The 25,123-nt window shown below is 41.8% G+C and overlaps 1 protein-coding gene across 2 annotated transcripts in view; it reads left to right on the top strand.

Annotated features, from left to right (window-relative positions):
* The window catches only part of LOC143930378 (uncharacterized), a 121,814-nt gene extending 97,443 nt beyond the window's left edge, over nt 1-24,371 (top strand). For both annotated transcript variants that reach the window (XM_077454661.1, XM_077454660.1), the window contains exons 4-7: nt 1,927-1,983; nt 6,746-6,877; nt 17,047-17,166; nt 22,663-24,371. In XM_077454661.1, the coding sequence (XP_077310787.1) occupies nt 1,927-1,983; nt 6,746-6,877; nt 17,047-17,166; nt 22,663-22,782 (429 nt within the window). In that variant the 3' untranslated portion in view covers nt 22,783-24,371. The remainder of the gene's footprint in view (nt 1-1,926; nt 1,984-6,745; nt 6,878-17,046; nt 17,167-22,662) is intronic.
* Nucleotides 24,372-25,123: the final 752 nt, after the last annotated feature.

Below are 25,123 nucleotides of genomic sequence, written 5' to 3'. Positions count from 1 at the left end.
GCATGTGCCTCTTGCAGGAGGGACTTGTTGTTGGCATTCTCCTCCTGAGTGGTTTGTCTCTCATTACAACAGAAGCAGACTCGCGCCACAGAGGTCCCCAGCCTTTGGCCAGGTGCAGAAGTGTTAAGTGAAGTGAAATGCACACATTGGAGTCTGCGCTATATGCACGGCGGGACCCCGTACCAATATTGGGACTGAGGTAGCGGTGGATGTGGACAAGGCTCAGTGTGTTCCTCCTAAATGCAAATTACAGTGAAGGTGTATATTATCATGGGGACCTGACCTGAGTTACGGTCATCTCTAACAGTAGAGGCCCACCTTAAGTTCAAGTATTCCCCCATGGCAGCCTCAGCCTTGTCCCAGGGCATTGATGAATGTGGCACAGAAGTAAAGGTACCCCTTGTATAGTCAATGGTGTTGAGTGAACAGTTTGGACCGAACATTGCCTGTTCGCCCGTTCAGTGAACACCCAAATTTATTGGGCGCTTGGTGGGTTGTTCACCTACGGAGCACCCCACAAGCCACTGCACGCTGCACAGTGCATTCTAAGCCCTGAATGGGCAAAGCATTGCACAATAAGGGCACAGTGAAAGCTGGTTGTTAAGGAGTGGGGCCAGGAAGCCCACATGCCCAAACCCATTCATTGTTACCCCTTACTATCCTCAACTGTATTCACGTATATTGCCTGCAGGTTATCTGAGTAACCCTATTACTCCCTGCTAGGCACAACTTTGTATTTGTCAGAGAGGTTACCTGGCTGGACGCAGTGCACGCGTTCCTGTGCGTGCGGGTGTGCGCGCTCCTGTGGGCACCCGTGTGCGTGTGCTGGCTGACCCTGATGTGCGTGTTGGTGCGCAGACACACACGTCCCTGTGGGCACCAGCTCGCATGCTTTTGTGGGCACCGGTGCGTTCACTGGTGTTCGGGCGCGCGTGCGGGTTTGCACGTGCCTGTGCACGTTGGCGCACATACGTGCGCGCTGTTTGGTGCCGACTGGTCTATTTAGTCTTGCTAAACCCATTGACCGATGCTGCCTGATCAACAGCTTCCTGTGACCTTGTTCCTGAACCTGTGGATTTTATACTTGCAAGGAATCCTTTTTATTTTAATTTGTAGGACATTGGGGGTGTCCAAAAGTGATACTGTACTGTGTTTACATGGTTCTTTTACTGAACTACTTTGCTTATTGGTAGTTTTTGTAACTGTCTCTTTGACTGCCATTTTATTCATTGATCTCAATACAATTCAAGCTTTCATTTCATAATTTGTCCGCATTTTTCCTTTGTATAACAGCCAGGAAACTCCCTGGCCAAGTTTTTTTTAGTGGTGTCAGCAGGGGTGGTGTTCTGCCCCGAGCCTTTGTAGGGGTAGCGCTACATTTTTAAGAATATTGTGCAGCATTAATTTCTATTTCACTTCGTTCACATTCATGTATGCAGCTACATTCTTCTTACCCTTTCCCACTTCTGATTCTATTAACACAATTCCAGTATTAATTAATACAAAAAAAAAGAAACACAAACACCTAAGGATTACATTAAATATAGAGTTTAGTGCCCCCCCCCCCCCCCTTCCTCATTATTGTTCCTGAGCAGAACAAACAGCAGTATTTTGGGAGAAGATAAAAGGAGCTAGAGTAAGACTGTTAACACAATTTAATTGTTATCCTGCTGTTTGCCTGCTGGACTACAAAATACCCTCCTTCCCTTATGTTATGGAGATGAGGAGTGGAGTGGGCATTCTGATGGCAAGAAGGAAAGAGCTAGGAACAACACCACCTGGTTTTCAGGGCAGCTATGGCACTGGGTTGTCAGCTTAACCAGGAAGTTAGGAGCACACTGGAATTCTTATGAGATCAACAGGTTAATTTTAAAACGTTCTAATATCCATTGTGTTCATTCTTGTTTTTTTTTTTTTTTTTTACAGTACATTATAACAGGGTGCCTGCTAATTGCTGCAAAAGTTAGGACTACCCGCTCTCGGGTGAGTATTTGTATGGCCACGTACAGGATGCTTGTTGGAAAAAACTGATGGTGTGCAGGGGAGCAAGATAATTTGTATATGACCTGCTCGTACAGATATGATGGTGGTGATGGATATACATGGTTATTTTTTAATTTTTTTTATTATTATTAACCTATTTGCATTCTCCAAATAAGCTGCAAACTGGAACCCTTCTAGCCCAAATTAATTCTCACATCTTTTTATCTCTGTATAATCTTGTACCCCTTCTCTTTTTATGATTTGGGATTGATTCCCTAAATACCTTTTAAATTCTGCTCCTGCCCACAAGAGGAGAGAGAGGGGTTATGTGTCACCAGGACTATCACTGATGAGAGCAAATCTAGTTGCTCAACTCTAGTACTTCTAGGGCTGCACAGTCATATTTAGACACCCTTCACAGCTAATATATTAAAAAAGCGAACATTGGGTTATGAATATGAAAGTTGATAGTACATGGTCTGTTTTACTGCATATATATTTCTATTTGGGTTTTAACCCTTTTACTGCCACCGACATGTGTCGAAAGCATTACACACATTGCATTCCCTGAAAGTGTGTGTAAATCGGACAAGTTGAAGTGATTGCTTCCATACATCCCCACCATGTTTCTGTGGCTCTGCATGCCCATAGGTGGACCCCGAACAAGCATGGCAGATGCTGTCGGATAGAGGGAAGGGAGACTATAGAGTGTCCGTTCGCTGGTCTCCCTTTTCTGTTACTGCCTGGAAGCGATGTGTTAAACTTTTTATCTGGCAATAAATTGGATTATTATCAATCCATATTACAACTACCTTCCTCAGAACTGTCTAGATGCAAACTGATTACTTTATTTTTCAAAAATAAACTTAGCAAAATTGATTAACCAATCCTGTTATCCCTATTCGAAAAATCTTGTACTAATAACAATCCAATAACAGGCCGCATCTCTATTATATGTAGTATGTAAATTTAACCTGAACATAAGCTCCCATATATGGAACAATGGGAAAAAGGTCCTAAAGGTCCTAATTTTTCTTGGAAACTCCTGGAATGATAGAAAATATCAATAATCTCTCAAAAATATCAATCATAGTTTCATAGTTAGTAAGGTTGAATAAAGACACTAGTCCATCCAGTTCAACCTGAGTGAGTGTCTACAATTGTCCCTTTTCCCTGTACATTGCTATACCCACACCAGTCCCTATCCTCAAGGAGCCCACAATCCAAGGTTCCCATTCATATACTAGGGCCAATTTTGGACAGAAGCCAATTAACCTACCTGCATGTCTTTGGATTGTGGGAGGAAACCGGAGTACCCGGAGGAAACCCACGCAGGCACAGGGAGAACATGCAAACTCCAGACAGGTAGTGTCGTGGTTGGGATTTGAACCTTCTTACTGCTAGGTGAGAGTGCTAACCACTACACCACTGTGCCGCCCAATCAATACATCTTTAGTGCAATCTAATTATAAAACTCCATTACAATGGTACATGGTTCCATTGAGAATAGCTAAAATAAATCGACAAGTCTCTTCTAAATGCTTTAGGGCGGTTCACACAGGGGGCGACACGAGGCGACACGACTTGCCGTGCCGCGACCTGACAAGTTGCCCCCGTTCTGTACAATGGAACCGTTCTAAGAGGAGCGACTCGAGACGCTCCGTCTTAGAAAAAAGGTTCCTGTACTACTTTTGGGCGACCTCGGGGCGACTTGCATTGACTTCTATACAGAAGTCATTTGCAAGTCGCCGCTTAGGTCGCGGCAGGTCGCGGCGAGGCAAGTCGTGTCGCCTCGCATCGCCCCCAGTGTGAACCGGCCCTTAGAAATTGTGGTCAAGAGGGTTCTATGATACACAATTGGTGGCGATGTCCCAAAATACGTACATTTTGGATCAAAATATATGTGAAATTAGCAAAAAAAATTTTTTAAATCACCTGAAATCTCTCTCTTTCAAAAATTTGATATGAGTTTACCTAAACACACCAAACACTTAATTTCTTGTATAATCCTATCCAGTAGAATAACCATTGCGTGTTGTTGGAATCAATCTGGAATAACATTTGATTACGTTATAAAAAGTTACATAGTTAGTCAGGTTGAAAAAAGACACAAGTCCATCCAGTTCAACCACAAACTGGATTATGATTAACGATAAATGAACTTTATCGTTGTAGCATTTTACATAACCGCCTTACTATTTTTGAAAATAAATGGCAACCTTGTTTATATTATTTATCTACAAATATTAGAAATTTGTGAACGAAAAACCTTGACTGTCTTGCCCACATTTTTTCATTCTTATCTTTCCTTTTTTTTCTTTTTTATAAATGATTTTATTTTGAACAAGTTTTTAAATACACTTCCATGTAGATTAGTGATTATTGGCAATGATATTTTATTATACTAAGTAAATACTACTTTCTGTAATAATACTTTTAATATCTTGTTAATACAGGATATTAGTTTAATGGTTTGATTTTGTTATCTGCTATAGCCCTACTTTCTTTTTTTCTTTTTATTTTTTATCAGGGATACATTTCAATTTCAGATACAGTATCTCACAAAAGTGAGTACACCCCTCACATTTTTATAAATATTTTATTATATATTTTCATGCGACAACACTGAAGAAATGACATTTTGCTACAATGTAAATTAGTAAGTGTACAGCTTGTATAACAGTATACACTTGCTGCCCCCTCAAAATAACTCAACACACAGCCATTAATGTCTAAACCGCTGGCAACAAAAGTGAGTACACCCCTAAGTGAAAATGTCAAAATTTGGACCAAAGTGTCAATATTTTGTGTGTCCACCATTATTTTCTAGCACTGCCTTAACCCTCTTGGGCATGGAGTTCACCAGAGCTTCACAGGTTGCCACTGGAGTCCTCCTCCACTCCTCCATGACCACATCATGGAGATGGTGGATGTTAGAGAGCTTGCACTCCTCCAACCTCCATTTGAGGATGCCCCACAGATGCTTAATATGGTTTAGGTCTGGAGACATGCTTGGTCAGTCCATCACCTTTACCCTCAGCTTCTTTAGCAAGACAGTGGTCTTCTTGGAGGTGTGTTTGAGTTTGTTACCATGTTGGAATACTACCCTGTGGCCCAATCTCTGAGGGGAGGGGATCATGCTCTGTTTCAGTGTGTTATTTTGAGGGAACAGCACATTTTACAGTGTTATACAAGCTGTACACTCACTACTTTACATTGTAGCAAAGTGTAATTTTCACATGAAAAGATATAATAAAATATTTACAAAAATGTCAGGGGTGTACTCACTTTTTGGTGAGATACTGTATGTTTATATGTTCTTATTTTATCTTACATTATTCACAAATCACAATGTGTTCATTATTCTGTATCAAGAAAAAAACAATAAGAGTCTTGAACTATAAATCTTCACTTCTGGGTCCTCGTGTCATTTTCCTGAACTTCACTGCATTCGTTTAATCGGAGAACAGGTGAGACATCGGCGGTATTTTAGACCCCTGATGTCTCATTAAAGAGAATGTGTCACCAAAAAAATAATAATTTGAAATAAAAAAAAAGTACAAGAAATTAATGTCACACCCAGGCACTTAGAACCCTCCCCATAAAAATGTTCAGCCCTCCAAAATAAAGCATGTATCGGGGATCCAATGCATAAAAAACGTTGGCTATGCTACACATTTTATATGTTGCCACACACACCAGAGTGAGAGCAATAATCCAAGAGCCACGATTCATTATTAACTCTAAACTGATGACCTGTAAAGGATTTTATGTAATATATAGGCTACCGGAGTTTGCCATCATCTCACAGGCACACAGAATTTTAAGGTTTGACATGTTGGGTATCTATTTACTCAGCACAACCTCATTTTCTTTTTTAAACAAACAGTTGGGTAATATATTGTGTTTATATGAAATAAAATACATTTTAGTGTATTTTTAACTGAAATTTTCTGTTTGCACTAGTATTGTGTGACATAAAGTTGGAACTATCAATATTTTATTCTAGAGGGTGTCTGCTTTCAGATATATATATATATATATATATATATATATATATATATATATATATATATATATATATATATATATATATATATATATATAATGCTTGGAGGTTTTAAGGTCTAAATATTTTTTTTTTCAAAAGGGTAAAAATGCAAAAGCAGCTCTGCCGGTGAAAGGGTTAAACATAACCTGCCATAAGACATGGAAGAAGCCTATGTAAGTGAATGCAGACACAGCATGGCCCTGAATGCTCACTGTCTGCATTTGGGGCCCTTGTATGCCTGTCAAATTAGGACATGGGGCTGTCTATACAGCGGCTGTGTCTGCATTCCCTTACATAGGCTGCTTGCACTCAGCTTTAGGTGGCGCCAGCCACCTAAACAAATGCCTCATTTTTTTTTCTGGTGTAAGAGGCACAATGTACATAATATAACTGGGTACTAACATTTATAGGTAAAGATGATCCAGAGAATATCTGAACTTCTCTCGGGGGATCAGGAAGGAATTTTTTTTCCCTGCTTGAGCAAATTGGATCAGGCTTTGCTGGGGTTTTTCGCCTTCCTCTGGATCAACTGTGGGTGAAGGATTGTGTATATGGGACTGTATGATATATTTTTTTTCTCTTTTATTGGTTGAACTACTGTAGATGGACTTGTGTCTTGTCAACCTGACTATGTAACCCAGAATATCCAGTCTTCATATCAAGGTTATGCAATAATATTCATTTTAATGAATATAAATTTTTCTTCTCCAGGTCAAAATTTCAATAGCATTTGACACCTTATCAATGATTCTCAGTATTATAGGACTGGTATTTAATACCAGGGATCTCATTAACTTTTGTAATAATAGTGGATCAAATTCTGGATGTCACGGCAGAATGCAGGTAAGTTTTTTTTATAGGTACTTTTTTTTCTTCTAAAATATTGTATTATCTTTCTTGTGTCTCTATATGTGGCATTTAGGACTCTACTTATAAAGCAGGGGCCATACTGAGGCCTATCTCTGCCTTAAAGTGATTGTAAAGGCTTGTTTTTTTTTGTTTTGTTTTTTTAAATAACTAACTTGTCATACTTATCCCCACTCTGCAGCTCATTTTGCACAGAGTGGCCCCGATCCTCAACTTCTGGGGCCCCTCGCTGGTTCTTGTGGCTCCTCCTCACTTCAGATAACCTCCTAGGAGAAGCGCACTCCCTGGGGGTTACCTTGTGGGCGTGCTCCAGAGTCCAGCATTTGCGTTCATAGACACGAATGCAGGACTTGGCCCCGCCCCCCGGCGCCCGTGTAATTGGATTTGATTGACAGCAGCTATCAATCTATCCAATCAAGGACCGGAACCCTGCGCAGAGAGGGACAGCGCATCTCCGGCGTGGGAAGTAAGGGGCACCCATAAGTAAAACGGGGGGCTGGGGGGCTGGTGACTGACAGAAGTTTTTTCACCTTAATGCATCGTATGCATTAAGGTGAAAAAACAAGGGGGTTTACAACCCCTTAAATCACTTCAAGACCAGGCCTAATTCTGACAATATTATCTGTATTTTTTGCTTAGAACCCCCAAAAATGTTATATATATATATATATATATATATATATATATATATATAAGACATGAAGACAAGACAAATATATATATATATATTTTTTTAGTAGAGATCCTAGAAAATAAAATTGCATTGCAATATTTTATGTCACACCACACAGCGGTCTTTCAAGCATGCCAAAGAAAGCGTATACGTAAGTTGCGCCCACAAATGTAAACAGTGTTCAAATCACACATGTGAGGTATTGCCGCAAACGTTTGAGTGAAAGCAATAATTCTAGTGCAAGATCTCCTCTGTAACTCTAAACAGGTAACTGTTAAAAAGGTTTAAGGTCCAGAATCTGGCTTTGTCTGGAACTCTGGCCAGCTGGCGCACTTGCCGGCTGGTGGCTTGGGTCTCTCGGTGGAACGGAAGACCTGGGTGGAGCAGCCCGGGTGTGGAGGGGTGGGCTTGGGGGGGGGGTTCAGGAACGTCCCCTCCAGCTCAATGTAAAAAACAGCTGAGCGTTTTTTTACACCCCAGTATAACAAATTGAAGCCAAATGATGTACAGGTACAAGATTTGGTGGTTAAAAAACATTTACAAATTACATTTATAAAAACCAGCAAAAGCCTTTACAAATGTTTGTCATGCTTTGCTTGCTTCAGGATATCATAGTAGAGGAATGGAAGTGGGGAGTCAGGAGGCATTTCCCAGAATACTCTGTTGTCTGTTATGGAGTTCCCTCTGCTTATTACTGCAGACTCCACACCATGGCCTACATTTTCTAAATGGGTTGTAAAATTCAGGCTGCATTTTGGGCTTGCATTGTGATGTTCAGACAATGGATAACAATATTTACTCTCATGCAACACTTACCCAAATTAAATTTTTATTCTTTTTTTGCACACAAATAGAGCTTTCTTTTGATAGTATTTAATCATTACTGTTTTTTTTAAATGAAAATGCTAAATAAACAAAAAATTTTAAAAACATGCTTTTTTCTTAGTTTCTGTTTTAACATTTTGCAAATAAATAAGCTTTCTTCATAAATTTATGACAAATGTATTCTGCTACTTTTTTTTTTTGGTGAAAATAACCCAAATCAGTGTATATTATTTAGTCTGTAGGAAAGTTATAGAATCCACAAATTATGGTATATATTTGAAAATTGATCAATCTTAATGTACTGATGGACTTTCTCATTTCTTGAGGACCAAAAATGGCAGGACAGGGACTCTGGTCAACCGACGACACTGTAACCTACTGGAGTCAGAAAAAACATTCAATAAAATCCTCTTTAATGTGTCCTCAAGAGATTTTATCTTCTGCACTCTCTGTGGCAACGGGATGAATTCCGAGACCTTCCCCTTATAACGGTGGGCAAGAAGGGTTGCCAACAATTAATCATCCTTCTCCTTTATGCCACGTATTCTTGGGTCCTTTTGCAGGCTTTGAAGCACGAGGTTGCCCATGCGCCTCAAGTTTTCTGAGGCTTGAGAAGCAGACTTGTTGGGGTCACTCAGGATGACAGCATCTGGAACTTCCTCCTCCCAGTCATGTACTACTCACCAAGGGTCCTGGCGTTGGAAAGCCATCGCTTACAGATTGAGGCATGTCTTCCTCCTCTTTGAAGTTCCAGAATCCTCCTCCTCCCCTCTCTCCTCTTGTGTGTTCTGTGACATAGGAATTATGGTGTCTGGATAAAGTGGGCCTTGAGAGGAAAGGAAGTCCTCCTCTTCTTTCTGCTGCTCTGCCTGCAGTGCCCTGTCCATAATGCCACACAGAGTCTGCTCCAGCAGGAACACATCAGGGATTGTGTCATTGATGCATGCACTGTCATGGCTCACCATCCTTGTAGGCTCCTCAAATGGGGACAATACAGTGCATGCATCCTTAATGATCAGACATTGGCGTGGGGAAAAAAGCCAAGGAGGCCTGGGCCTGTCATCGTACCGTATTCGTACAGGTACTTATTGATGGCCCTCAGCTGCATGTTTAGCCACTACAGCATTGATAAAGTCAGGTTCCATCTGGTGGGCATGTTACAAATCAGGCAGTTTATGGGCAGGTAGATTTCAGCCAACCGAGCACTGGCTGTGACTGTATGACTGCCTGAAATGGCTACAGACTCTTCTGGCCAACTTTAGGACATCTTAAAACTTTGGGTATGTATTTAGGAAACGCTGCACCACCAAATTGAGGGCAAGTGTCAACTTTTCCTGTCTAAGGGGTGACAGGAGGTTTGAGCCATTATTGCACACCACCATTCCTGGCTCCAGATGACGTGGTGTGAACCACCTCTGGGCCTGTCCCTGCAGAGCTGCAAGAATCTCTGCTCTGGTGTGGTTCCTGTCCACTAAACCCACCAGCTGAAGCACTGCATGGCACCTTTTAGCCTGACTCTGGGAATAGACCTTTTAACGCTTAGGGGGTACCTGATGTTCATAGGACAATTCTGCAGAGGAGGGCATGGAGGTGGCAGAGGAGGAGGAGGGGGTAGAGCCTGGCAGTAACACACAGAACTATATGGCGTTAAACTGACAGTAATGCAATCAAATAGACGGCACTACACTGACACTATCTGAACTGTCCCTACTAGCTATACACTAATGTCAAGATTACTAACATGGTTTCACTACACTACAGTGAAACTATCAGAGCTGTCCCTACTCTAGCTGCACACTATGCAAACCTAAATGATTATCCTCCTCACTACACTCACACTATCCCTAGACTGACACTAAACTAATATTCTACACTGAATTGAAGCAAAATAGCACAGTATAACACACTAATAGCACTGAACAGAGCCCTGTTCTATCTCTCTCCACCCCAAAATCACACTCAAAATGGCTACCATTGAAAGAATACTTTTATACTGTGAGGCGGGAATGAGCCATGATTGGATAAAGTCATGATGACATAGTCCAATTATGACTCTGACAGTGCTCTGTGCCCTGATTGGCTGAAGCTTTCACTACTTCAGCCATTCAGGGCTTGCAATGCACTGTTCAAGCTCGCAATGCATTGTGGTCGGTTCGGGGGGTCGAACAAATGGTCGAACGACACGTTTGTTCGGCTATTCGCCGAATGTTTGAACAGAAAAAGTTAGGCCTGAACTTATGCTAGGGCCGAAATGTTCGCCCATCCCTAGTGAAGTAGACGGAAAATGATAAATGGGTTTCAATTTTTTTTACAAATCACTAAAAAGTATGGCGTGCATTTGAATTCAGCCCCCTTACTATGATACCCCTAACTAAACTCTAGTAGAACCAATTGCCTTCAGAAGTCACCTAATTAGTAAATAGAGTCCAACTGTGTGTAATTTAATCTCAGTATAAATACAGGTGTTCTGTGACAAGACTTGAAATTTGCTGTTCATAGACGCTCTCCATCCAATCTGCCAGAGTTTGAGCTATTTTCCAATGATGTGAGATGTGAGTAGATGAATGGACTCTGTACTTATCACTCTCTTGAACCCTGCATAACTTACTCCAGAACCCACCTACCAGTACATAATGCATGCCAGAACCCTGCACTCTGTACGTAACACACTCCAGAGCCATGTACTCTGTACGTAACACACATTAGAGCCCTGCACTCCATACGTAACACACATCAGAACCCTGCACTCTGTACGTAACACACTCCAGAGCCATGCACTCCATACGTAACACACATCAGAGCCCTGCACTCTGTACGTAACACACTTTAGAACCCTACACTCTGTACATAGCTCACTCCAAAACCCTGCGATCTGTGCATAGCACATTCCAGAACCCACGTTTCTGTACATAACGCACTACAGAGCCCTGCAATGTGTACCTAGCACTATCCTAGATCCTACACCCTGTGCATAACGCACTTCAGAACCCTGCACTCTGTATCTAGCACTCTCCTAAACCCTGCACTCTGTACCTAGCACTCTCCTGAATGCTGCACCCTCTGCATAACACACTCCAGAACCCTGCACTCTGTGTATAGCACTCTCCTGAACCCTACACGCTGTACCTAGCGCTCTACAAAACCCTGCACCCTGTACATAGCACACTCCTGAGCCCTTGTCATGGTTATGCAGGGAGCCCTATATTAACCTGTGCACTGCAGGCCATCAGTGCTGATCAACCATTGTGTATTTCTTTGTGTGTTAGCTTCCTGTTTCCTACCGTGTGCTCTGCTTCTGTTTTCCGTTACCGACTTTGGCGTGTCTTGACTATCCCTGTTTGCCTGTGATCCTGACCTTTTGGCATGTACCCGACTATTCTTGTCTGCTTGTGGCCCCGACCTTGGCTTTGTTCCTCACCATCCCTATCCTCCTGTTGCCTACTGTGGGTGTGAGCTGGGGGACCCTGGGGGTCGCGACCTGGAGCCAGTTGCAGCCAAGTCCAGGTGATGCGATTCCTTCAGGATTTGGCATCCCGTGTTGAACAGGTTCAGGCCTCATTAGGACCCCCGGTTCAACAACCTCAACCGCTATCTGCCGCTGCACCTATCGCATCAGTCGCAGCCACACATTCATTACAACTACCAGCTCCGGTCCGTTTCTCTGGGGACTCCAAGGCTTGCAGGGGGGTTCCTTAGCCAGTGCACTATTCATTTTGAACTTCAGCCCCAAAACTTCCTGTCCGATCGGGCAAAAGTCGCATATATCATATCCCTCCTATCCGGCAAGGCGTTAGCTAAGGCCGCCCCTCTGTGGGAACTGAATGATCCGGTGGTTTCTAGTCTGTCTGATTTCTTGAAACTTTTTCAGAATATCTTCGAGGAACCAGGTCGTGTCTCCTCAGCGGCTAGCGCTCTTTTACATCTCCGTCAAGAGTCTGCGTCTGTGGGACAGTATGCTCTTCAGTTCCGTATCCTCACAGCTGAATTGAGCTGCAATAATGAGGCCCTAGTTGCAACCTTTTTACTCTCTGATAGAGTGAAGGATGAATTAGCAGTAAGATCCCTTCCTGCTGATCTGGACAGTGTCATCACCTTGTGTAACCAGATCGATATTCGCCTTCAGGAGAGGGCCCTGGAAAAAAGACGCCAGCACTCCCCGTTCTTTAGGCAGTCTGAGCCCCCAGTCCCTTCTCTTAGATCTGAGGAGCAACCCCTGCCTCCTGAGGAACTTATGCAGTTGGGCCGGACAAAGTTATCTCCCGAAGAACGTGCTAGGCGCAGAACTCTGGGCCTGTGCCTCTATTGTGGGGCCAAAGGTCATTTCCATGATAGACATGTGCAGAGTAAAATATTTTGTTTCGGAATTTCGTTTTAGTCCGAAAACTTAATTTATTTAGTTACTCCCGAAATTTGTTTTTATTTATTTTGTTTTTCGTTCAAAAATTGCATTCGTCCAAAAATCCACATGAATTATGGTCGAATCTGTCTTTGAAGGCTTATGGTGTCTGTCGAATGTATAAAGAAGAATCGACGGAGCTAGTACATAGCATACTTTAGAACCCCTGTTAAAGTCTATGGGACTCCAACATTCAAAATCTAAAGTGCTAATTTTAAAGACTAATTTGCAAGTTACTGTCCTAAAAAGTGTTTGGGGACCCGGGTCCTGCCCCAGGGAACATGTATCAATGCAAAAAAAAGTTTTAAAAACGGCCGTCCGTCGCTGGATAGCAAGAGTGGATTAATAATAAAGGAATTTTTCAAAAGTGTGTTTGTCTTATTTAACTATTTTTTACACTTTCTTTGTTAAATGGTAGGGGTACTTTTGTACTCCCTTACCATTTCAAACAGGGGGGGGGCGGGATCTGGGGGTCCCCTTGTTAAACGGGGCTTCCAGATTCTGATAAGCCCCCCGCCCGCAGACCTCTACAACCACCGGCCACGGTTGTGGGGATGAGGCCCTTGTCCTCATCAACATGGGGACAATGTGCTTTGAGGGGTCACAGACCCCCAAAGCATCCTCCCAATGTTGAGGGCATGTGGCCTGGTACGGTTCAGGAGGGAGGGGGGCCGCTCTCTCGTCCCCCCCTCTTTTCCTGCGGCCTGCCAGGTTGCGTGCTCGGATAAAGGGTCTGGTATGGATTTTTAGGGGGACCCCCACGTAATTTTTTTTTTAAATTTGACGCGGGGTTCCCCTTAATATCCATACCAGACCTGAAGGGTCTGGTTATGGATATTTAGGGGAATCCCATGTCAAATTTTTTCTTAAATTTGAGGCAGGGTTCCCCTTAATATCCATACCAGACCTGAAGGGCCTGGTAATTGAATTTGGGGGACCCCCACGCTTTTTTTTTATTTATTTATTTTTATTTTTTATCAATGACTTTCAATGAGTGTTCTCTGTATTACGGGAGCCGACAATTCATAATAGCTGCAAGTGATTTTAAAGGACTTTTTTTCCTGCATAAATGACACTTTGTGCAGGGACAGTTCTAAGCACCAGAAACATGAGCCCCTCCACAGGCATACTATAGACAACCCCCCCCCCCCCTACGAAATTTAAAGGAATATTACACTTTTATTGTTTCACTTAATCATTATTAAAATCACTGCTCACGAACAAACGGCCGTTTTTAAAACTTTTTTTTGCATTGATACATGTCCCCTGGGGCAGGACCCGGGTCCCCAAACACTTTTTAGGACAGTAACTTGCAGAATCTTTTCTCTCTGTCAAATCTTTTTTCTCTGTCGAATATTTTCTCTATATAATCTTGGACTAATAGAAGTAAGGTTAGGCACATTCGACCACAGGTTCTATAGACAGATTGTTATTGTCAGAGTCATGTCGAATCTCCTATTCTATATCGAACTGTTGTAACAACGAAAACGAAAATAAAGCATTTATTTATGTCGGATCTTTCGTTTTTCGGATTTTGTGCTTTCGTTATCGTTTGTCAAAACGAAAACGAAAATAGCTGAAATTCGGACGAAAATGCATTCGGACGAAAACGAATGCACATGTCTATTAGACCCTGAAATATCACCTTCACCTTCTCGTCTTCTTCTTTCCGTGTTGCTTCATGTCGGTGCTTCCTCTCGTTCGGTCTCAGCATATCTGGATTCCGGAGCCGCTGCCAATTTCATGGATTGGGAAACTGCATCCTCCATGAGACTTACCCTTTTATCCCTTACAACGCCATTGGTGGTCTTGGCGATTGATGGCACTGTTCTCCCAGGGGGCCCTATCCGCTTCCAGACTCTTCCTGTTAAGATGTCAGTAGGGACACTCCACCAGGAGTGGATATCCTTCCTTGTCTTACCTAAGGCTTCATCTCCTATCATATTAGGTCTTCCTTGGTTACGGCTCCATTCTCCACACGTCGACTGGTCTGCTGGTTAGATCCTGGCTTGGGGTTCCTCCTGTTCCTCTTCCTGCTTACTCAAGGGTACCCCAAAAGAGAAACTTCCTGTTACCACCATCCCAGTATCTTCTGCTATTCCCACTGTATATAGCGATCTCTGGGATGCATCCTGCAATAGTTGGACTAATGCACTCTCTAGGTCATGTGGTACTCTGGATGAGGAGCCCACCTATGAACCTGAGTTGATCATTCACTCCAGTTTGCATGACCATTTACCTTTGTCTGTCCCTAATCTCCCTTGGATGCACAGCCAGGCTAACTTGTCTGCAAGTTCCACAGTTGCTATTCCATGTGATGTGATTGAGATGGTTGCTACACCTGACAATACTATTCAGTCAACCTCTACATCAGTTATGCCAGTCCAGCCTATGCCCAATGAGCTTCCTGCTTCTTGTTGAGCACCTTCGGTGACCTGGCCTCACCCTACTGCTACTATGTCCGTTCAAACCCGTTTAAGAGGCTCAATCCATCCTTTGGATAGAATACCTCATTTGGCCAGGAGGGGTTTTCAATCTTTTTCTCAGGGTTCTCTGCATTCTGTTTGTGTTGCAGCTATCCAGCTTGACTCTTGTGACATGTCACTTTCTAACCAACCTGACCTCAGGGATCCACTGACCTCTGCCCAGTCTGGCGGTCCTGTTATGGATGCCCAGCTCATCTTTAAGGGTGTGGGGGACCCTGCTCAGACTCCTGATCTTCTCATGCCCTTACCCATTCCTAAAAAGCCTTTAGTCCTCAAGTCCTCTGGTCCTCTCCCTACCTCTGTTTCGGTCTCTGAGGATAATCTAAAATACGAGGTTAGTCAAGTTTTGGATTCCCGGCTCCGTAAAGGCATTCTTCAGTACCTCGTACTTTGGAAAGGGTTGGGTCCTGAGGAGAGGTCTTGGATCACTGCATCTGAGGTCTTTGCTCCCTGTCTGTTAAGGAGGTTCCATCTGGAGTTTGCCTTTAAGCCTGGACCCAGGCGGGGGAGGGGGAGGCCTCGTAAGAGGGAGGGTACTATCATGGTTATGCAGTGATCTTCCTGTGTTTGCTTACCTTCCCTCATGTCTTCAGACTAAGAGGTCAGCCACATCCACCTGGTGGTTTTTATAACCTCTCCTCTAAGCATGGCTCCACCCCAGGCCCTATCAGGGAGCCCTATATTAACCTGTGCACTGCAGGCCATCAGTGCCGATCAACCATTGTGTATTCCTTTGTGTGTTAGCTTCCTGTTTCCTACCGTGTGCTCTGCTTCTGTTTTCCGTTACCGACTTTGGCGTGTCTTGACTATCCCTGTTTGCCTGTGATCCTGACCTTTTGGCGTGTACCCGACTATTCTTGTCTGCTTGTGGCCCTGACCTTGGCTTTGTCCCTCACCATCCCTATCCTCCTGTTGCCTACTGTGGGTGTGAGCTGGGGGACCCTGGGGGTCGCGACCTGGAGCCAGTTGCAGCCAAGTCCATCCTCACCACTAGAGGCGCTGGTGAACACCTGCTGGCTCTTAGACTCCGTGCCCCAGGGAATCTTACGCTCTAACCCCAGTGGGATCTGTCCCCCGTCTGCAGCAGTCAGCCGTAGGGTCCACAACCTTGCGGTGCACTCCTGATCCCTACGGTGTACACCTGTCACCTCGCCTCAAGGTGACCTGACAGCCCTGTTCTCTGTACATAAAGCATGTCTAAAACCTGCACCCTATGCGTAATACTCTCCTAAATTTTTCCACACTTTGTGTAATGCGCACTTTCATAGCTTATGCTAAACTGTTTGTAATGGAAATTTTTTATTCTTTTTTTATTTGGGATAATTGTGCTGGAGTTTGTATGTGTCAGTGACACGCCTACTTGTGGCACAGCAATCAAAGCATATTTTATAGGTACAAAGAAAGCTAGGTTTTGTTTAAGCATGGGCATTAAGCCTCTGCCACTCTTAAGAGTTTAACCACACCCAGTTTTGCCATGGTGCGCGTAGCATGCCGACGGTCGCTTCCCCCTTAAATGTCCATCATTCTGTTGGGAGGTATAATAAAGGCTCCATTTCACTTGTCAGCGGCCAAGGTTGCTCAAGCAGGGGTAACTGATATGTTTCACTTTTACACTTTAAAAACACACTTTAATACAAGAAATGCATTAATAAATTAACTACAAATAATGCACATGGCGTATGTGCCCTGGTGAACACTAACCAAAATACTTATTTGTACTTTTTTTTTATCTATAACATTTTTTATTCATTTTGTGTCTACACAGATGAGTGCCATGGATACCAATTACATCCTTATCAGTGCAAATGTGACGCTGTTATTTTTATGTCTAGCTGCCACTGTCATTGGGATCCACGTGCTGTGTCTACCAAGAGAACCACCCCCGGTAAGAGACCTAAGGATGAAATCGAAAACATGGCAATGGGGCTGTGTTTGCAGTCTGAGGGTCATGAAAAGAAATCGCTAGAAAATTGTTAAATACTTATTGACTGAACTCCTGAGCATAGAAATGTTTAGTTATTTGCCTTATTAACATGACAAGCAAGACCTAGAAATCCTTTGCTTGCTAGAAGGAAGTCCAACCACAAAAATGAAACTATTTCTCACAAGTTGAGTTGGTGTTCAACCAGCTGGTGAACTCTGTAAATGGAGCTCTCTGTCCAGAGAAAACACAGGACCATATGGGAGAAGAGGAACATAGAGCAGTCTTGATGAATTTCTGGAAATCTGAAAATGTTGCTTACCAAAAAAAAATAAAAAATCTAAAGAATGTTCCAAACTCCACTGTCAAGCTCTATAGTCTCCAGCCAAATCGTCAGCATGTAGGAGTGTTCCGGGTTGTTATAGCTGTAAGCCCAAATGTGTGTGCTCATCAAAGCATTGGCAAGAGGCGGATGCTGAATTCATGTAAAATTAACCTTAAGGCAGGCCCCTAAGAGATGAGTTGTCCATGAGTCCCAGTGAAACATGTTGTCCCATGTCACTGCACACCTTGAATGTGAACTACTGCATTTAGGCGGGATACTGCTGATCCTATGCCCACTCCACTCATCCATTGTACATCCGCCACCTCACTCCCAGTGACAGAATGGGGTCCTGCAGAGCACCTGTACAGTTCAGTACAAGAGTATCCCTCACTTATTATTCTAGGTTGTGACTGCCCAGACATACATTGTAAAGTTGATAGTTCATTAATGGTGAAAATCCATAGCAGTCTCCTTCTACAGTACAATGTCACAGCATCTTGGCATTAGGACCCAGCCTTCCCCCTTATTCCAGGGCAGGTAGGCTGGATCCAGAAAGCCTGGGAAACAGAACAAAACACATTTAATCCCTTCACCCTGCCTTGGACAGCCACTACTGACACACATCCAGGTGTGCCAGATGCCCTTATCCTCCACTGCACATTGTGGTTCCATCTGCTGGACCCTATAAATCACTACAGGTCACAAGGACTGTGTTGGATGTGAAGGATCTAATGGAGGTTTTAGTGCTTAAAGACAGCAGAGTTTGACAAGCCACCCACCAGAGAGGCGAAGATCCAGATTCTTCTATTGCAGGGACCATTCTTTAGGTTTATTTGGGAAGGAGACACAGTCACTTTGGAGTAAATCTGGCACAATATTAAGATGCCAAACCGACTGTTGCACTGTGGAGTAGCCCCCCTAGTACATCCACGCTTTGGAAAGCTCCAGGCCCAGCATGTGACATAGCTTAGGCCTGGTGGTTGGCTGCCCAGAGCACTGCCTTATAAGAGGGCTACCCCCACACTGAGACATGTTGGTTTTATTAAGGAGGTGCAGGGATTGGGGTGGAGAATGCCTAGTCCACAACTTTGCTTGTAAGTGATCTTGTCACATATTAACCACTTTACCTCTGGAAGATTTACCCCCTTCGTAACCAGGCCATATTTTGCACTGCATTACTTTAACTGACAAATGCGTGATCATCGTGGTATTTGATCACCACTGTATATTTTTTTTTTGCGTTATAAACAAAAAAAGACCAATAATGCTAAAAAAAGCAATATGTTTTACTTTTTGCTAGAAAACATATCCAATATTTTTTTTTGAAAAATCAAATTTCTTCATAAATGTAGACAATATGTTTTCTGTTACATATTTTTGGTAAAAAAATAAATAAAATCCAAATAAGCGTATATTGATTGGTTTGCGCAAAAGTTATAGTGTCTACAAACTATGGTGTATACATATATTTACTGGAATTTGTATTTATTTATTTTTATACTATTAAGGGTGGTGATCAGTGTCTTATAGTGGGACTGCAATATTGCAGTGGACAATCTGACACTAACTGGCACGTTTGACACTTTGTGTAAACCAGTGGCACTAATACAGTGATCAGTGCTAGATATATACACTGTCACTGTACTAATGACTGCACTGACTGGGAAGGGATTAAACATCTAGGGTGAGCAAAAGGTTAAATATCACCTGTTTATGTGTGTACTGTGAGGTGCTGTCACTAAGGGATGTGCTGGATTTTATTCCCTGGTTTGCAAGAAAACAAAAAACAGCACGTCCCTACTGACAGAGCTCTGTCCTGTCCTTTTCCTTGACGATCAGCGGGTGCAGGCAGTCGTCCATTGGCCAGCACCCACTAATTTATCACAATTGGTCTGTGAATCAGTGGCTATATCGTTGCATCTATGAAGCTCTATGCGTTTCATGGATCCTGGTACGGTCCACTCATCAGGAGTTTGATGCAACAAGATGTCTACAAATATAAATAAAAATACTCTAATATAAGTTTCTAAAGGAGGGAAAATGTGATATATATAGTGGCTGTTTCCCCATTTTGGTGGGATTTGGGTGGTTTATTCCCGCTTCAATCCCAGGATAGACGTCTGTATCAGCGCTCCTATTTCCCCGCTGAGCCCAATCTTTGAGCCGTCATGTAAGTAGGAAAGTGGTTTGTTTAATACTCTCCCTTTAAATTGTGGAGAACTATATATCACATTTTCTCTCCTTTAGAAACTTATATGAATTTTTTTTTACTTACATTTATAGACATCTTGTGGCATCAAATTTCTGATGAATGGAACTTACTAGGATCCATGAAATGCGTAGCGCTGCATTGATGCCAAGATATATCTATATATATATATCACAGGTCAATTGTGCATTTCACTATGAAATTGTATGTACTATATCATATATGTGGTGTTTCATCATATATAGTGACTTAAAAAAGTATTCCTACCCCTTGAAATGTTTCACATTTTGTTTTGTTATGAGGATGGACTTCCATCCATGAAATCCACAGCCCAGGTGGTAGAATCTGTCCACAGGACAACTATTAGTCATGCATTTCATAAATCTGGCCTTTATGGAAAAACTGGCAAGAAGGAAGCCATAAGAAGTCCCATTTGCGGTTTGTGAGAGAGAAGCCATGTAGGGACACAGCAAACATATGGAAGAAGGTGCACTAATCAGATGAGACCAAAATTGAACTTTTGGTCTAAAAGCAAAGCGCTATGTGTGGCGGAAAACTGAATGCACATCACGCTGAACACACCATCCCCACCGTGAACCATGCTGGTGACAGCAGCATCATGTTGGGGGGGTACTTTTCTTCAGCAGGAACAGGGAAGCTGGTTTAGAGTTGAGGGGAAGATGGATGGAACCAAATACAGGGAAATCTTAGAAGAAAACCTGTTAGCCCTTATACACACGGTCAGGCATTCCGACAACAAAATCCGTCAGATTTTTTCAGACGGATTTTGTCCGAAACTTGTGTTGCATACACACGGTCACACAAAGTTGTTGGAAAATCCGATCCTTCAGAACGTGATGACGTTCGTTCGTTACGACGGGACTACGTTCAGGCTAGTAGCCAATAGCTTTGGTCTCGTAATCCGATCGGAGCATGCGTGGCACTTTGTCCGATCAGAATTCTCTACAAACGATCGGACAAAGTCCGATCAGATCATATTGTTGGAAAATTTTATTTCCAGCTCTCAAACTTTGTTGGACGGTTATTCCGACGGAAAAAGTCAGATGGAGCCCACACATGGTCGGATTATCCGACAACGCGGTCCGATCGGACATTTTCCGTCGGAATATCCGACCGTGTGTACAAGGGCTAAGACTCTGCAAAAGACTTGAGACTGGGGTGGAGGTTCACCTTCCAGCAGGACAACAACCCTAAACATACAACCAGAGGTACAATGGAATGGTTTAGATTTATATTCAAGCATATGTAATTAGAATGGCCCAGTCATTATTCCAATTGAAAATCTGTGGCAAGACTTGAACATTGCTGTTCACAGATGTTCTCTATCCAATCGGACAGAGCTTGAGCTATTTTGCAACGAAGAATGGGCAAAAATGTCACTCACTAGATGTGCAAAGCTGGTAGAGACATCCCCAAAAAGACTTGCAGGTGTAATTGCAGTGAAAGGTGGTTCTACAAATTATTGACTCAGGGGGGCTGAATACAAATGCACACCACACTTTTCACATATTTATTTCTAAAAAAATGTTGAAATGTTGTATCAAACGCAGTTCCATGGTCTAGAAATGCATGATAACATTTTCAAAAAAATTGTCAAAACCATAGACAAATAGGCTGAGATAATAATATAAATATACCATGGACATATACATTATATATCATGATAATGCATGGTTATACGCTCACATGAATAAAGAACTCTACGCATTTCGTGAATCACATTCACTCATCAGGAGTATAGATGCAATAATTCACTGTAAGTACAGAGAAGGTCAGATATGAAAAAACAATAAACCCTTCGTAAAAAAATAGAGGGAGGGGAAAATTTCTCAAAATTCCAAGAAAGTTTCCTTGAAGATATGTGATTAAACTGATACTTACAGATCAGCTCGAGAACCAGCTCCAGTGAGGACAGAGGGGACGGAACAGTGGGCCCCTCCCAACATTTGCCCGGCCCAGAGCTGAGGCAGGAAAACCCAAACTAGGTGCAAGGGTCACCCGAATGGCCGGTTAGGTCAGCACAATACACTCCCTGAGAGGGTAGGTGATCTTAAACAATCCACATCAATCTGGAAGATAATGATTGTATGGTGAATGGTGTATAAAAATAACGAAAGGTGAAAAAAAAGTAGAGAAAGTTAAAAAAATTGTATACAAAATATTATGATATGTGAAAAATGTATAAAATGTGAATGTAAAAGATTAAATACATGTTATATTATTTGGTGACCTACCTCATGTAAAGTCCCATGACCATTGCCTTGTATTTATTAGTACAGCGACAGTGCATATTTTTAGCACTGATCACTGTATTGGTGCCCAAAAAAGTATCAAAAGTGTCACTTAGTGTCCAATTTGTCTGCTGCAATGTCGCAGTCCCGCTATAAGTTGCTGATCGCCACCATTACTAGTAAAAAAAATACAAAAGTATAAAAATTCCATAAAATATCCTATAGTTTGTAGTAAAGCAATCAATATATCAATAAAAAACATGTAGCAGAATACATATTGGCCTAAATTGATGAATAAATTTGAATTTTTTTTTTTTATTTATTGAGTATGTTTTATAGCAGAAAGTAAAAAAAATTTTTTTTTCAAAATTGACGCTCTTTTTTTATTGTTTATAGCGCAAAAAAAAAAAATGAAGAGATGATCAAATACTACCAAAAGAAAGCTCTATTTGTGGGAAAAAAAGGACATCAATTTTATTTGGGTGCAGTGTTGCACGTCCGCGCAATTGTCGGTTAAAGTAATGCAGTGCCGTATCGCAAAAAAATTGCTTGGTTATAAAGGGGGGTAAACATTCCGGGGCTGAAGCGGTTAAAGAACTCCACTTTTTCGTTACTATGCTGTTGTTCATTATATTACACAATGGTATAACATATTTGTTTCTTTATATTTCCAGCCAGAGGTGATAGAAAATTCTTTCATTCCACCAACAATTCTGCCTGAATTCTTTCAAATCCCTTCACAGCTGCCACCGCCACCATATAAGGAAAATGAAGATGATGAAACGCCGCACTAGAGACACCTTTGTGCCCCTTTTGAACAATTGTGATCTTAAAAGGGAGTTTGTCAGATGCATTACACAATTTTTACTTGCGACTTTGACATTGAATGTCACTATAATGCCAGGAGTGAAGAGGGTGTAGATAGAATCAGATTTTCTACACAGAACAGTACTGCAGAAGTGCTCTGATCAAAACAGAAACTCAGAATGAACTGGATGTATGAAATGTGATACAACATGGATGCTGACTGTGAACCCTGCCCCCTTCTCTTCCCTGTAATTCTGTTACTGGTGACAATGTGAAGTCAATGATTGAATGACGTTGCAAGCAGGGTAAAGAGGGTAAAACAGACACATTAAAGCACACATGTCTAAATTATATTACTGTATACGTGGGACTGGCGGACTCAATGTCCATCGGTCTCCCGCCGATCGTGTCACAGAGCCTCAGAATGGAGAAGTGCCTATGTAAACAAGGCATTTCCCCATTCTAGCTTGTGTCATGACAGAGATCACCACTCCTTGTCATCCGCAGCAGTGATCGCTGTCATGTGACTTGAAGCCCGTCCCTATGCAGTTAGAATCACTCCCTAGGACACACTTTACCCCTTCATCGCCCCCTAGTGGTTAACCCCTTCATTGCCAGTGTCATTTACACAGTAATCAGTGCATTTTTATAGCACTGATCACTGTATAAATGACAATGGTCCCTAAATAGTGTCAAAAGGGCCTGATGTGTCTGCAATAATTTTGCAGTCCCGATAAAAATTGCAGATCGCTGCCATTACTACTAAATAAATTAATAAAATAAAAAAGCCATAGAACTATCCCCTATTTTGTGCAAACCAATCAATATATGCTTATTGCGATTTTTTTTTTAACCAAAAATATGTAGAAGAATACATATCCACCTAAACTGAGGAAAAAAATATTTTTTTAATATATTTTTGGGGGATTTTTATTATAGCAAAAAGTAAAATAGAATGTGTTTTTTTGGCTCTTTTTTTGTTTATAGCGCAAAAAAATAAAAACCACAGAGGTGATCAAATACCTCAAAAGAAAGCTCTAATTGTGGGAAAAAAAGGATATCAATTTTGTTTTGGTGTAATGTCACACGACCGTGCAATTGTCAGTTGCAGAATTATAAAAGGAACTCTGCTAAGGAAGGGGGCAAAATCTTGCAGGACTGAAGCAGTTAAAGTGTGACATGTTTGGTATCTATATGCTCGGCATAAAATCATCTTTCACATTATAAAAAAAAATTGGGCTAACTCTAGTTTTTTTTTATTTTATTATTATTATTTATGAGTTTCTTTAAAAAAAAAGAAAAAGCGTTTGAAAAATTTCTGCGCAAATACCGTGTAACATAAAAAGTTACAATGACCACCATTTTATTCCCTAGGGGCGTCTGCTAATACAATATATATAATGTGTGGGGGTTCTGGGTAATTTTCTAGCAAAAAAATTATGATTTTTTACTTGTAGGAGAGAAGTGTCAGAATTGGCCTGGGGGTTTATTACCATAAGTAAGTAATATACAAATAATTATTATATATCCTTTTTAAGGTTTTTACTATATTGTCAAAATCTGTACTTAAGCAGATAAGTCATCTGCTTAAGTACAGATTTTAAAAGTATAGTAAAAACCTTATAAAGAATATATGATAATTATTTGTATATTACTTACTTATGGTTATAGCCCCCTTGCCACCCAGACCAATTCTGACAAATTACTGAAGTTTGAAGTTATAACTTCCAACCAGTAATTTCACAGTAAATAGATAAATAATAAATTATTATGAAAAGAAAAGGGTTCCCCTAAGCAGACTTTTTAGGCAACTAGAACTTTGTATAAAACAGTATCAGAATAATATAGTAATAGAAAATTATTTATTAAGGTTTAAACATTATAAAAAATAAAAATGAAACATTGATTTACTGAACGCAGTCCGTTAATATCACCATAAAGAGCATATATATGTTGAAACCTCCTAATCACCCAACGTGTTTCGGGATAGCGTTTATTCCTTCTGCAGGGGTGCAAAGAAAAGAGGAATTCATCTAGAGCATAAAATACATACTGTATTTATCGGTTTATAACACGCGCCGGCGTATAACACGCACCCCAAGTTTAGGAGGGAAGTTTAAGGAAAAAAAACTTACATTTAAATGCCCATCAATGCAGCCTTGTCGGTGTCATTTTCAGTCTTGTCATGCAGCCTTGTCCATCATTGCAGCCTTGTCAGTGTCCATCTGAAGCCTTGTCAGTGTCATTTGCAGCCTTGTCATGCAGCCTTGTCCATCATTTGCAGCCTTGTCAGTGTCATATGCAGCTTTGTCATGCAGCTTGTCCATC

This window comes from Lithobates pipiens, unplaced genomic scaffold (assembly GCF_037356315.1).
Source record: "Lithobates pipiens isolate NorthernLeopardFrog02 unplaced genomic scaffold, aLitPip1_a1.2 Scaffold_25, whole genome shotgun sequence".
In the NCBI taxonomy this organism is placed as follows: Eukaryota; Metazoa; Chordata; class Amphibia; order Anura; family Ranidae; genus Lithobates; species Lithobates pipiens.
Note: the sequence above shows the minus strand (reverse complement) of the source record. Positions and strands in the feature narration are given on the sequence as shown.